General features: G+C 39.2%; 1 protein-coding gene across 11 annotated transcripts in view; it reads left to right on the top strand.

Annotated features, from left to right (window-relative positions):
- Positions 1–14696, top strand: part of SCMH1 (Scm polycomb group protein homolog 1) — a 176580-nt gene that overhangs the window by 37406 nt on the left and 124478 nt on the right. For 7 of the 11 annotated variants that reach the window (XM_087865779.1, XM_045799852.2, XM_045799849.2 and 4 more), the window contains exon 2: positions 335–415. In XM_087865779.1, the coding sequence (XP_087721905.1) occupies positions 391–415 (25 nt within the window). In that variant the 5' untranslated portion in view covers positions 335–390. Of the gene's footprint in view, positions 1–334; positions 416–8328; positions 8459–14696 lie in introns of all 11 variants that reach the window. The other 4 variants (XM_087865780.1, XM_045799846.2, XM_087865778.1 and 1 more) reach the window with 1 other exon arrangement.

Genomic DNA, 14696 nt, shown 5'->3' with positions numbered 1-14696 from the left:
TGGTTTTCAGCATATGATATTTTATTTCATGTGCCTGTTATATTTCTCACAATAAATTAATGAGTTAACATTCTTATTTATCCATCATTGATTAATGATCTATAGAACTGCCCTCAAGAATATATTCTGTTTTTAACAGACTCAGTGTTCTGAACCCACAAAGCTGAGGGAAGGATCCTGGAAATTGAAAACCTATCTGAATTGCTGCCTTTGGGAAGCCCTGTCTGGGTGTCCAGCCTGTTGGTGTCCACCGAGAAAAACCTAGTTTCACTGCATGTCTTCTTTGATCTACAGTAGTTCACATTTCTAATTTTTTTCTCTTGTTTGCTTCCAGATTTCTCCATCTTGCTAAGGAGGAACGCTTTCCTATTTGATATAGCTGATGGTACCATGCAAACATCGGATCCTCGGAAAGGTCAGAGCCTGTATTTATATGTAACAGAGATAGAGAGTTTTCCCCTGTTAGGTTGTATATGAATGTATGTGTCACAAAAAGCGATTAGAGCGAATAAAAGAATCTCACCCTTTCTTGCCAATTTAATCCTGCAGTTTTAACAACTCTTGCGTGTCATTTACACAGCTCTTGATGGTGTGCACAGTACTCTTCACATAATCGTCTTGCACAGTCTTGACAGTCATCTTGTGAAGTAGGTACAGTTGCTGATCCTGTTTTATGGAAACAGTGAGGGCTTAAGAGACTTCTTCAAAATCATGTTACTATGTGCTGTACGGCTAGTTCTAGGTCTTAGATCTTTTGCCTTTAAATCTCTTTCTCCTCACTGCGTCACAAGTTGAAGATCAGTGTCAGAATTTAGAAGGCGTGTGAGCATTCAGTACGGCAGCTGTATGGACATTGGGAGTAACGTACATAAAAGTCTGTGAAAAAAGTTAAAATCCCTTTATGGATGTAAACTATCATTAATAAGTCAGATCTTGATATTGAATGTCTAACACAATGTATGAGATGACACCAGATGGCTCAGTATATAATATACCATTGTCTTAGTAGGCAGATGAGGCTCTTCGTTTGCTGCCTACCTACTTTTCTGTTCTCCTCTCCCTTTATCTCTGTAGCTTACCCTATCCTTTTCTATCTGTAGTAAACTACTGGCTATTAACCAAACACACGGCCATGTTCGTGCCTTAGTATCTTTGTACTATATTCCCTTTGTCTAAAATGCGTATTCATCTTTGTTCTGACAGTCCTGGCTCAACTTCATCTCTGTGAAGGCTTCCTCATGTCCCCAAGCAGTCAGTCATTCCTTTCTGTTTTCCAAGGGCACTTTGTATAGCAAATTTCTATGAGAGCAAGAATCACGTTGTGTTACGGTGGTGTATTTGAATGGCTACCTGTCCTACTAATCTGTGAGTTCTTCGTGAGCATAGGCTTGCACTTTGTCTTTGTGTCCTTAACGCCCCACATTACTCCTGGTCAGATACATTGTGTTCAAAGAATTAAAGACTAGCTCCCCTTAAAGGACGTGTGCACCAGTCTTAGTGGGAGACTGACCACGTACAAACACTTAGAAGCGTCTAAGTAAATATGGTCCATGCTTGAAGTAGAACAGAGGGTTGATCACAGCCAAACTGCATTATTTAGGGAAGAATTCCTCTAGATCAGGGATTAACAAACTGGGGCTCATAGGTCAAATTCTGTTGGCTGCCTGTTTTGTAAGTAAAGGTTTTTTTGGAACATAGCCATGTTTATTGTTAATGTGTTACCTATGGCTACTTTCATGCTGCAGTAGTGGAGTTGAGAAGTTGCAAAAGAAACTGTATGTCCCATAAAACTAATTAAAAAATTAATTAGCCTCTGTCTCTTTACAGAAGAAGTTTTCCAAACCCTGCTTTAGGAGGTGGGTTTTGAATAGAGGTATGAAAAGAAAAGGAACGTGAATTGGTGAAGCATGAGTGTGTATCGTAATGAAAACAAGCTGTAGGAGTAGGTATGCTAAGTGAGGAAGTTTCACTTTAATCGGGTTTGTCAGAGAGAGCTATGTTGAAGCGTCAAGAATGCTTCAGATTGAGAAAGAGGGAACATAGAAATTCAAGAAAGAAATTACGAATTTAACGCTTTGGATCTGTAATAAGACAGTTTCCTGATGAATAGCAGGGCATGAGGATGATGATGACAGAGAAGAAGGAAGCAGCAATGCCCAGTAACATGGATTGTCTACAGTGCCCATGTACTGGTCTAAGTGCTTTCTATGTATCCTGTTTAATTCTCCTAGCACCTAAGTGAGCTAATTGCTGTTATTGTCTTTACTTTGCAGATAAGGAAACCAAGGCACAGGGGGTTAAGTTACTTGGCCAAGGTTGTACAGCTAGTAAGGGATAGAACCAGATGCAAACCCTGGCGGTATCGCTGCAGGATCTTCATAATAGAGGAGGGAAATGTAGGGATATTTGGTAAAAATACCCTTGAGCTTGGACTAAGGTAATTAGCCTGAATAATTAGGAAGTGTGCTAACCCATCATGGTAAAGAGAAAATAAACAGACCGTGGAGGTGTAATGTTGGAAGGCAGAACGATATACTGTGGATTAGGTGGAATGGGAGAGAACAAGAAGGAGCTGCATTATATAGTTAGACACGTTATATAGTTAGTCATTGCGTTTCACCTTGATAAGACCAGAAAGCAGTTAACTTTCCCTGCACACATGAAAACGGCCCCCAAATGCCTAAAGAGCGGGCATACTCAATTGAGATAGAGATGAGCAGTGATTTTCCAAGAGGTAGGTGACATTCAGCACCCTCCAAGCATATTAGAGTCGGTGGAGGTGTCACATCAGACACATGCCATTCTCTCCTTCTGTTTTGTTTCCCTGAGGAGCCTTGTTCCTGTCTAACTCCCTACCACTACTGTGATAAACATTTACCCCCTTGGACCACTTTCTTTTTAATGTATGTATGTGTTAAAATTATGTATATGCACTGTGAAAAATTTGGCAACAGAAGTATACCGAATGAAAAGGCAAAGTTTCCCTCCTGTTACTATCTTGTTGTCTTGAGAGACCTCTTTTAAAAGTTCAGTTGTAGATGAAACTACTATTACTAATGGAAGTATGCTGGGATTCCCTCATGGTTATTGAGATAAAAAAAAATACTGAAACTAGGGATGTACTGTATGGTGACTAACATAATATAATAAAAATTATTATAAAAAAATAAATAAAAAATAAAAAAATAAAAAAAAAATACTGCGAATCACTTTCCTAAGGCCAAGATGCACAGCCAAGAATGGAAGGCACTTCCTGGGGAGATGCGGGATCTTCATCAGTGGGGGTATAAGAAGAGACTCGGTGAAGATTCAGACACTGGCTGGGGTTGGTGGAATTGGAGGCAAGGAAGGAGGAGGCATTGAACTAAATGGCTTTTACTGTTCCTTCCAAACCTGTAGTTCTGTATTATACCATCTGACTGATTACCAAGCACAAAGAACAAGACGCCATCAGGACTGGCATGGATGACTTGAGTGGACAACAAAATAGTATAAGAGAAAATCCAATGTATAAAATCCAAATTTATAGAACAAGTTACTTTGCAGTAAAACATTGAGCTTACTTTAATGAAGGTTTCTTTTAACTAACCATCTTGGTGTGCTCAAAATAGACTTCATTTTTTATTAAAAATTCCATTTACACTAAATTTTGTATTTGTGTAAAATAAAAGCATCACACATTGTTCATTATTTCAAAGAAAGAGGATATTTCAGGTTATCCAGCCTGGTTTTAAGTTGTAACAGGTACAGAGGAAATAATTGGGCTGGTACCTTGATGCTGCTGTCCATAGACTCACAATATGATAGAACTTAAAAGGGATCTTACAGATCATGAATGAAGTTCGGCCCCTTTGTTGTACAAATGAGGAAAGTAAAAACCAAAGATGATGTGTTCTTGGCTCAGTCTCACGGTAGCCTAGCTGGAACTTGACTCTCAAAGATTAGAGAGAGGGGCGCCTGGGTGGCACAGCGGTTAAGCGTCTGCCTTCGGCTCAGGGCGTGATCCCGGCGTTGTGGGATCAAGCCCCACATCAGGCTCCTCCGCTATGAGCCTGCTTCTTCCTCTCCCACTCCCCCTGCTTGTGTTCCCTCTCTCGCTGGCTGTCTCTATCTCTGTCGAATAAATAAATAAATAAATCTTTAAAAAAAAAAAAGTGCCTGCCATGGTGCCAGGACATGGTAGGTGAAGAAGCAGAAGGGAAAGAAGATGATGATGATGATGTTGTTATTTCTTCTGCCCCCATGTCAGACTTCTGTGGGCCTTCAGAGGAGAAGTTGGTATTGTAGAAATACATACCGTCCATGCTGCAAACCCAGCATGATGAATTCAGGAGGTCCATACCCCCATAAAATTGTAGGATCTCAGATTTGGATAGGCCTTTTAAGGTTACCTAGTCCAACATTCCTCTTCCTTTTCATGATTTAATACTTCCACCAAGAAGTTATCTTACCTTTGCTTCCATACCCTCCATGATGGTAGAGTCATACCTTTCCTTCCCAGAGTTTATCTGATGGTTGGATACTTCTGACTGCCAGAAAGTTTTCCCTAGTAATGAGCTGAAGCCCGTCTACCTGTAGCTTCCACTCACTAGTCCTAGTTCTGTCCCTTGGGGTACTATTGAACAAGTAGAGCGAATCTCATCCCTCCTGTACATGAGAACATGTCAGGTATTTGCAAACAGCTCTCCTGTTTCCCCTGAGTCTTCTCGTCTCCTGGTTAAACCTCCACAGTTTCTTAAACCTTTACTCTCCTTGTTGCTTTCCTTTGAATAGGATTGTGTGCCTGTATCTCATTCAGAGTAGAGGGTCTAGATTTGAACATAAAACTTCACCTCCAGAGTCTCCTGACTGGCGGAGTAGATCATCCAGTACTGTTAACTCTTTTTTTTTTTTTTTTTTTTTTTTGGATACTGATGGAAATGATGGTGGTGGTGGTGCATTACTTAGTTCATGACATCAGAGCCATATATGTCTGCCAGGAAGTATGATGCGGCACCTCTGGTCCACTAAACTTCTTCCCTGTTCAGGAAACAGCCAGATGTGCAGAAAGCATTAGCCTCTCTTAGGCTCTGGATCACACCTCTGTAAGCCTCTGGAAAGGGGACACATTATACGTAGTTGAAGTCTGCTAGGACTGCCTGCAAAACAAAGGGAGTTACAGCTTCTCTGCATTTTCATTAGCTATTCATTGCTAACTGCTTTGCTTGTTAAAGGAAATACTGATGTTCTCTGGGGTTCCTCTCTCTGTGTGCACGTGCAGAGATGTATAATTGCTACAGAGGGAGTGGGGGCAGGGATGATTGCCAAGGAGAGATCTGTTCCATCTTCTTTGTTCACATCTGCTGCATGCACAAGACAGGATTTATTGCTCTCTTCGAGAAAGGGATTGCCTAGCTTGCTTCCCCTTCCCCCTCTTCTGGCAGATCATCCCAGAGGAATATTACCATCTCATCACGCTTCTCTCTGAACAGAGTAAAAGTAAATGCAGGAGAGCTGGAGGCAGAGAATCAGCTAAAAGGCACTAGGAATAGTTGCTAATAAGAGAGTGGCTAATCAGTGGTACATCCCAGACTAGTCCCTTGTCCGTCTCCTGCCTCCTCTGTAGGTTGTCCTCCATGGCCACAGTGGGGCAGGTGTTCTCCCAGCTTTTCCTTTTTGATCGCTATGCTTCTCAGCATAGGATTATGGTTTATTAAAATCACAACTGCTTTGTAACATTGAAAGAGTTCTGTCTTAATGGGTTTTCAGAAGTACATTTGATGCTTCTTTTTTCTATTTTCCAGTTTCTATTTCTGAGAAAAACATCCCTCCTCCTCTCTCCCTTCTTCCCTTCCTCCCCACCCCCTCTCTCTCATTGATATGTGCATGTAAGCCTGCATTACTTCTTTTGTGTTTTCCAAGCTCTATGAATATTTAAAACATGGTACCTTTGGACATCCTCCATTTAATCTAGTTTTGCCTCATTAAATCCCAGACTATGCTTAATATTAATTCAGTGTCCAGATCAAGCTAATAAGCATCCGTGCTTCAGTTTTCACTGTAGCAAAGTGGGTAGAATATCTAAGTTGGGCTATTTTATATTAGAAGCATTTGTAGGGTTTCTTTCTTGTGAGTATTTTTGTCTTTTTTTTTTTTTTTTTTTTTTTTGAGAGAGAGGCAGTGTAGTTAAGAGCATAGTTTGGGATACTGGCTTTTCTACTGACTAACCTTTTAGAAAGTTATTCAGCCTCTCTGGGTATTATTTCCTCATTAGGTAAAAAGGGATAATGATACCATACTAAGTGGTCTCACACTGGTGAAGATTTCACAAGATGGTTTTATGGAAATATTTAGCACAATATCTGGTACATAGTAAACACTTAAAAATAATAGCTATGGAATGTTAAGAAAAATAATTATTATTGTTAATATATAAGTGATAATTTATAACTAAATTTTTTTCTTAATATATGAAGAATTTCTTCTACTTTTCCTTGCTTCAGGGGATGGCCTGTTATGATTGTTTTGCCACGTGTTAAAAGGATGCTTCCATAGCCTTGTAAATTTTTCTGCTACATATTATTTTTCTCTCAAGGGTTTCCAGAAATACCAGAACCCTTACCTCCTCTAAGTCTTGCACTATCCAGTTCAGTCACCACCGGCCACATGCGTCTATTTAAATTTAATAAAAATTAAATGCAAACAAAAATGGAACTCTTCAGTCACACTGGCCACATTTCAAGGGCTGAAGAGCCACATGTGGCTAATGGCCGCCCACTAGATGGTACAGAACATTCTGGCATTAGAGGAAGTTCTACAGGACAGCACCGCTTTATTTTACTGGTCTATGCTCTTGTGCTCTTTTCTCAGAACTCAAAGAGGCTGTATTTTCTAGGATGTTCCACAGATTCCTCTCTTAATGTTTCAGCTCCAGACTGCATTAGGAGGATGCAGGTTACTCTTCTTATTCCTGCCTCTAGTGTCATTACAGTCGTTTGGAGTACACAGAGGCACTTCCACTGCCCCCAAGAAGACTGCATTATGATAATCTTTTAAAGGTTCCGGTCCGCAGTAAGACGAAGCCAGAGGGAGAAGAGCCAAAGTAGAAGTAATTCTAGCAGATATTCCTTAGAGTTGTTACTCAAAAACTGAGTATTTGAATCCTTAGAGGCTAACTAGTAATAGGAGGCTGTAATGTCCTGTGTCCTCTTTGTAAGTACATTGTATGATTTCAGGATCTCAGTTTTCCCTCTGAGAATCAAGGTAGCAAACAGCAAGTTTTCCCTTAATAATCCCTATTAACTGTATTATGTGCTTTTAAAGCCATTTTTGTTCATTTGTTCTTCACAAAAACCTAGTTAAGCAAGTAGCATTGGGATTATCATCCCTATTTTGCTGATAAGAAAACTGAGGCTCAGTGTAGTTCAATTAGTTGCCTAAACTCTTTAAGGGAGAGTACAGTTGACATTCAAAATGATACAGTTTTAACTTCCAATTTCCTATTTGTTTTGTTTTGTCTTTATTTTGTTTTGCTTTATTTTACTACCAGTCAGACTATGGTAAAAGAAAGAGTGAAGATTCTCTAGGGCAACTTGGAAACTGAGTAGTGTTGCATGGGGCAGGTGCTCTAAAAGAATGACTATGGCCTCGTTTGTCCTATGACCATGTGTATTAGTCTGCTCAGACTTTCAGGCTGGGTGGCTTACACAACAGAAATTAATTTTCTCACAGTTTCTAGTCTGGAACACCAAGATCAAGAGGCTAGCAGGGCTTGTTTCTGGTCAGGCCTCTTCTCAGCTTACAGACAATCACGTCCTCACCTGGCCTTTTTCTCTGTGTGTGTTTGTGGAGAGAGAGGGAGGGGGAGAGATCTCTGATGTCTCTTTCTCATCTTACAAGGACAAATTAGGGCCCCACCCTTATGACCTCTTTTAACCTTAGTTACCTCCTTGAAAGTCCTATCTCCAAATACAGTCTCATTAATAGGGAGTTAGGACTATGTTCTAGGAATTGTGGGAGAGTCCATAATACCGTGTTAATGGATTTTTAGTATCTTCTGAGTTTTTGGCTTAACCTGGTTAGTTGAAAATTATATTTATATTCAGTATTTACATGGGACCAAATGTAGAAAATATCTGTATTCTTGATTTCTGTGACTATGGGGCTTAGTTAAATTAAACCTGTGGTACTTGCTATAAGTTACTACCCAACCCTGAGATATTCTAATAAGCAAAAAAGATGTGTCTAAATGTCCTACTTTTTAAATAATGTAGCCAGTTTGTTAATGCTTAAGTCTCAGTACTTTAAGGGGTAATAAGTGTCCTCCTTCCTCCCACCCCCATTTTACAGATGGAGAAATTAACATACAGAAAAACTGACTTGTCAGAGGTCAGAGTAAGGTATTGGTGGATCCAGGGATAAATCCCAAACTTCTTAATTCATTGACCTGTGTTAAGTCCATTGACTATGCAGCCTAGTGGTAAGTATCTTTTTACCCTATTCTGGAGGTAAGAGGGATTAGGAGATTTAGCAAGGGCTGACTCTAGGGAATTCCTCATTACTAATTATATCATTCATTATCCATTTCTTTTAGCCATGATGTCTCTTTTGTCATTTTGTCATCAATTTTTCAGGTTGTGGAAGGAATTGAAAGTTTCGCTTTTTAAATTCCTAAAGGTATTTCTGTAACAGTTCATCCACACTTGAGATTATTATTAAGAAAAGAAAGAAGAACCTATTATTTAATGAATTTGTTCTATACGTTAGGCACCATGTTAGATGCTTTGTCTAGCTTTTAAATATTATTTGTCATTAAAACTTATAGCCATTTCAGGAAGGTATGTATTCTTGCCATTTTTATAGCACCATTTTTAATAGTATTAGTTGAATTTAATAAAAACATTTCATAACTTTCAGAGTTTACATTCTAAAGAAAATTTTAGCTTTGTAGAAACTAAGAACCTTATCAAGAATCTTTAAATATAAAATCTATTTTAAGCATAGGTTTCTGGTTTATTATGTCTTATCCCTTTTTTATCCTTTGCTTGGGATTTTCTGAGGTGGGATGATTTGTCTTATCTGAGATTAAGGTAAACTTGTTCTTCCACTTGATACTAAAATCATGAGAGTTTCTCTAAAGCCTTTTCTTCTATCTCTACATCGGAAATAGTTAGGGTCCCTTTAATTACTAGGACTACAACTAAGCCGTGTGAAAAGCAAGAGTGTAATGAGCCTCCAGAGCCAACGTCCCGTAGGCCATTGGTATATTCTCTCCTCTGTCCCTCACTACTTCTCTGCCCATGGGCTGCTTTTTGCTCATTTTAGATCTGCTTTCTCCATTATAGTAAAAAATACAGCCACATTTTACTTGTCTTAGCCTACTCTCTAACATGCCTCCTGCTCTGAACTACAGTGGCCCAATATGGCACTGTCCATTAGAAATAGAGTGCAAGTTACATATGTAATTTTAAATTTTCTAGTAGCCACATTGAAAAAGGTAAAGAAGGAACAGAGGAATTAATTTTAATAATTAATTTAATAATATATTTTACTTAACTTGTGTATCTAAAATACTATTTTGACACCAATATAAAAATACATAATGAGCTGTTCTACATTCCTTTTTTTCATATTCAGTCTTCAGAATCTGGTGTGTGTTTTACAGTGATAGCACATCTCAGTGTGGACACCAAGTTTTGTCAGAAATACTTGATCTGCATTTAGATTTCAACAATTTTCAATTGAAAAAGTAGATTCCCATACCAAGTTTTATTCCAAACAAGGTGGGGGGATGGGGCATTAAGGAGGGCACGTGATGTAATGAGCACTGAGTGTTATATGCAACTGATGAATCACTGACTTCTACCTATGAAACTAATTTAAAAAAAAGTTTTCCCTATAACGGTACTGAATGTCAGTTATAAATTTAAATTAATAAAAAGTTAAAACAATTAAATATTTACTTCCTTAGTCATACTAGCCACATTTCAGGTGCTGCATATGGCTAGTGGCTACCATATTGGACAGAGGAAGTCTAGCATAATGCTTCATGGCACCATTTCTTTCTTTACATTATTCTGTCTCTGTGATATACTTTTCTTATTATTCCATTCTGACTCAATTCCTTTTCCATGGTCTTAATTTCTCCTCCCACCCTCTCCCCAGATAGAACTGGCTCCTACCCTCTCCTCTACCTTCTGAGCCCCTGTATACTTTTAATGTGGCCCCTATAATACTTTATCACACTTACTTAGGTATCTTACTCCCTCTTCTAGACTGAAGGGAGAGTACCTTGTTTTTTGAATCCCCCATTACCTGGCACAGGGCTGGAACCTATGTGTAGTCAAAGAATTTTTGTTTAAAGAGTGAATGAATATAATTTCAATCTGGAAATAGGAAAAGCTTTAGAGGGTTATTTTGAAAATAGCAAATTGGAGGGGTACCTGGGTGGCTTAGTCAGTTAAGCATCTGCCTTTGGCTCAGGTCATGATCCCGGGGTCCTGGGATCAAGCCCTGCATTGGTTCCTGCTTCTCCCTCTCCCCTGCTTGCGCTCTTTCTCTCTAATAAATCAATAAAATCTTTTTTTAAAAAAAGAAAATAGCAAATCGGAAGTAGAATTTAAATGTCAAATTTAATGTCAGAACAAGATTCAGTCAATCCACTGTCTTTTAAGCCTATAACATTGCATTCATTCATTCATTTCATGAACTTGAACACATGAGATGTAAAGGAGAATAAGACATAATTTATACTGCTAAATAGTTCATAGTTGGGATGTGTGCATGTGATCAGACACACACACACAAGATATGGATGCATTGCTGTCTCATAATATTGTTTGTTGCTTAGTGAAATAGAACTCCAAGGTTGAGTAGGATCTTAGAAGTTTATGTAATTAATCCCTTTCCAACCCATAAATTCCTTCTCGGCTTGGAAAAGTTTCAGCATCTTTGGTGATAAGTGGTACCCAGCCTTTCTGCTTATACTTTAGGGAATGAGTAACGCTCCTCTGCAGGGTGGTTCTCATTGCCAGGAGGTCTCTGCCTCCCTGCAGTGAATGCTGTTGCAGATGCCTCCAGTCAAAGACCCCATTTTGTGGACCTCTGGTTTAGAATTTAAACTTCATGAGAAGCAGGCGTTTTTATCTGTTTAGTGGTCTATCTTCAGTGCTATTCTAGGCATTTGCCTGACAAATAGCAGATAATGAATGTTTATTGAATTAAGAAGTCTGTAGAAACAGGATTCGGGCGTTAATTCAGTTTTCTGTTTGTGAACTATTATTACGTATCTTTCATTGCTGTTGCCCGACCAACCCTTCCCCCTCCGTGGCACTGTTAAACTTTCTGAGCCCCAGATTCTTATTCTTCACCTGCAAATAGGTATTGGTAATACCTGCGATGATCTATGTGAAAATGCCTGGTGCAGGGCTCGGTCTATGGTAATGGTAGATGTTAGCTGAATCTGAAATGGCATCAGCACGGCAGCCTCTGAGCCTCCTGATAGCCCAGAAATGCAAGTCCATTTTTTCATTAATTGAATGTTTTAAATTGTGATAAAAGGGGCACCTGGGTGGCTCAGGCAGTTAAGTGTCTGCCTTCTGCTCAGGTCATGATCCTGGGGTCCTGGGATCGAGCCCCGCTTTGCCCCTGCTGAACAAGGGGTCTGCTTCTCCCTCTCCCTCTGCCCCTCCCCACCACTCATGCTCTCTCTTGCTCTCTCTCTCTCAAATAAAATCTTTTTAAAAATTGTAATAAAAGACATAAACTTGAAATTTACCATTTTAATCATTTTAAGTGTACAGTTTAGTGGCATTGAGTACAGTCACATACTTGTGCAACCATTTCCACCATCCATCTGCAGAACATTTTCATCTTGCAAAACTGAAACTGAAACTCTGTATTCATTAAACGATAGCAAGCACATTTTTAATTAGCCTAGGTATTGAAATTTGTATAGAAAAAATTCCAAAATCAATATATAAATGACTTCTCTATTATCTACAGTTTTAGTATTCCTTATTTAACATGAATAATTGATATCTAATTACAGTGGATTCTGTATGTAAGTATCCATTTATGTGTCAGAATTGTTTTGATGAAAGCTTGAATTTAAACATTGACTTCTTAACATGTGTGATTTTCTCAAATTACATAACTGTTTCTGAGTTTGGTAAAAAGACAAACTGTTTTTTTTTTCCTTTTTTTTGTTTTTTTGTTTTTCCTTTTTTCTTTTTTTTTAGTGCTTGCTGTGTGCCAAGCCCCAGGGATACTGACTGGGTAGTAGGATTTAGCTCCGACACTGTGGGGCAGGTATAGAAGTGGGAGGTAGAGATGGCGCTCTGCTTAAGGATTTTGCCAGAAAGCTATTATGAAGTAACATTTATTCTGGACTGTGGTGAATAAATAGGAATCTCCCAAGTAGAGAAGTTGGGGGGGGGTCTAGACGCAGAAAACGGTATGGCATGTTTATTATGGAGACAGTTTAGGTTTTGATCTTTGAAGACTTTTAAAGGAGTAGCGACAAGTTTTATCTATTGTGTATTTTAGAAAGTGAGTGCTAGAGGATGGATTGGCGAGGGATGGGGTCCCACACGTGACTGAAGTAATTGTTTCTGTCAGGCAGGGGAGAGAGAATGAAACCTTAAACTCAGAATAGGAGCAGAGGAGATGGTCACTTCAGAGGGAGAATTGACAGATTTTGGTAACTGGTTGGATCTGCAGGACAAGAGAGGACAGTTAAGGAGGACTCGGTTTCTGATTTGTTGCTGTTAACTGGGAGAGGATGACCAGAGAAGAAATATACTGCCTGAGGAGAGAGAATAAAATAACCCTGATTACTTAAAAATAGTAGCTACATACCATTATGTATTCTGAAACATGGCCATTAATCTTAGAATGCTTTGAAAAATAACTAGCCCCTTTTTTTTAATGTGTGGAATTCTATCAGAGGCTGCATTTTGTTCATTTAAGAATTGATACAGGAATGATTCCCTAATCTACTGAGTAATTTGTGGTGATGCTTAAAAATTAAGCAGTTTGTAATGAATGTAGAAGTTGCCTCCTTTTCTTCTTTGGGGACTGCTTTCCAGGTTCCACTTGTTTGTGCCAGGAGGTTCAGATATATCTTCTCAGAAGTTCCTTTTTCATTGTCTTGTGGAGCCTTATTTGACGCCTTTCTCCCAGTTAATTGTGTTAATTATTTTGTTCATTTTGCTTCATTGTTGAGTCTGGCTTTATTTTTTCTCTTTACTAGAGTATTTTTTTCCTAAATTGTATTGGTTGCTTTTGAATTGTTTTATTAGTTTTATTAGTGATCTTACAGCCTGATTTCTATTTATTGTGGCTTCCCGAATCTGTTTTGTGTATACTGGTAGCTCATCTTTATGTAAGCGATAGAAAGTGAAAACTTGTACATAAGTGGAATATATCTTGTATATTTAATTTTTAAGAATACATTATTTCTAATTATATGGGCTCTGGGAAACAAACTGAGGGCTTCAGAGGGGAGGGGGGAGGGGGATTGGGATAGGCCGGTGATGGGTATTAAGGAGGGCACGAATTGCATGGTGCACTGGGTGTTATACGCAAACAGTGAATCATGGAACACTACATCAAAAACTAATGATGTACTGTATGGTGACTAACATAATAAAAATTTTTTAAAAAAATAATTTTTTAAAAATTGTGAAAACTTAAATATAAATTCAGTTACATCCTAATATCTTTTGTCTCTGTCAGCAATTTTTTAGCCTGAAGGCAAACACTTAGGATGGGACACTGGCCAGTGTGACTGGAGTGTAGTGGACAAGGGAAAAGTCATAGAGGATAAGATCAGAGACATGGCAGCAGCCCAATCCTGCATAGCTCTGCAAGGCACCCTTAACTCAGTGGGAAGCTATTGGGAAGCCATCCTTAAGCAAATGAATGACATTATCTGTTTTGTGTTTTCAAGTGCTTGCTCTGGGGGTGCCTGGGTGGCTCAGTCAGTTAAGCATCTGACTCATGATTTTGGCTCCTCATGATCTCAGGGTCCTGAGATTGAGCCTCCCCCCCCAATCAGACTGTGCTCAGTGGGGAGTCTGCTTGAAATTCTCTCCTCCTTCTTCCCCCTCCCCTCCCCTCATGCTCTCTGTCTTGCTTGCTCTCTAAAATAAATAAATAAATCTTTAAAAATAAATAAATAAAATGCTCACTCTAAGCCCTGTATGATGAGTAGGTTGGAGTAGGCCAAGAGTGGAAGCACGGATTCCAGTTAGCAGGCTGTCATAATGGTCCAGGTAAGAGGGACAGTGACTGGAACTGGACTGTGAGCCATGGGATGAGAGTGGGGAATGGGTTGGGGACATGGTCCAAAGGAGCTTACTGAGTGGATGTGAGTGTGAAGGAAATAGAGGCATCAAGGATAACTTCAGGGATTTTTGGCTTGAGCAGCTCAGTGATGGAGATGCTGTTTAGTGGCTTGGAGAAGACAAAAAGAGGAACAGATCGTCTTCCCCAAACCAGTAAATGGCATCTCCATCCCATACGATTTCATTCATATGTGGAATTTAAGAAACAAAACAAATAAGCAGAGGGGGGAAAAAGGGAGCGAGAGAGAGACAAACCAAGAAACAGACTCTTAACTATAGAGAACAAGGTGATGGTTACTAGAGGGGAGGTGGTGGGGAATGGGTGAAATAGATGATGGGGATTACAGAGGGCACTTGTTGATGAGCACT

The sequence above is a fragment of the Ursus americanus genome, chromosome 12 (genome assembly GCF_024610735.1).
Source record: "Ursus americanus isolate L20-20 chromosome 12, mUrsAme1.1.p, whole genome shotgun sequence".
NCBI lineage: Eukaryota > Metazoa > Chordata > Mammalia > Carnivora > Ursidae > Ursus > Ursus americanus.
The sequence above is the reverse complement of the archived record's forward strand: the minus strand, read 5'-3'. Positions and strand labels throughout refer to the sequence as shown.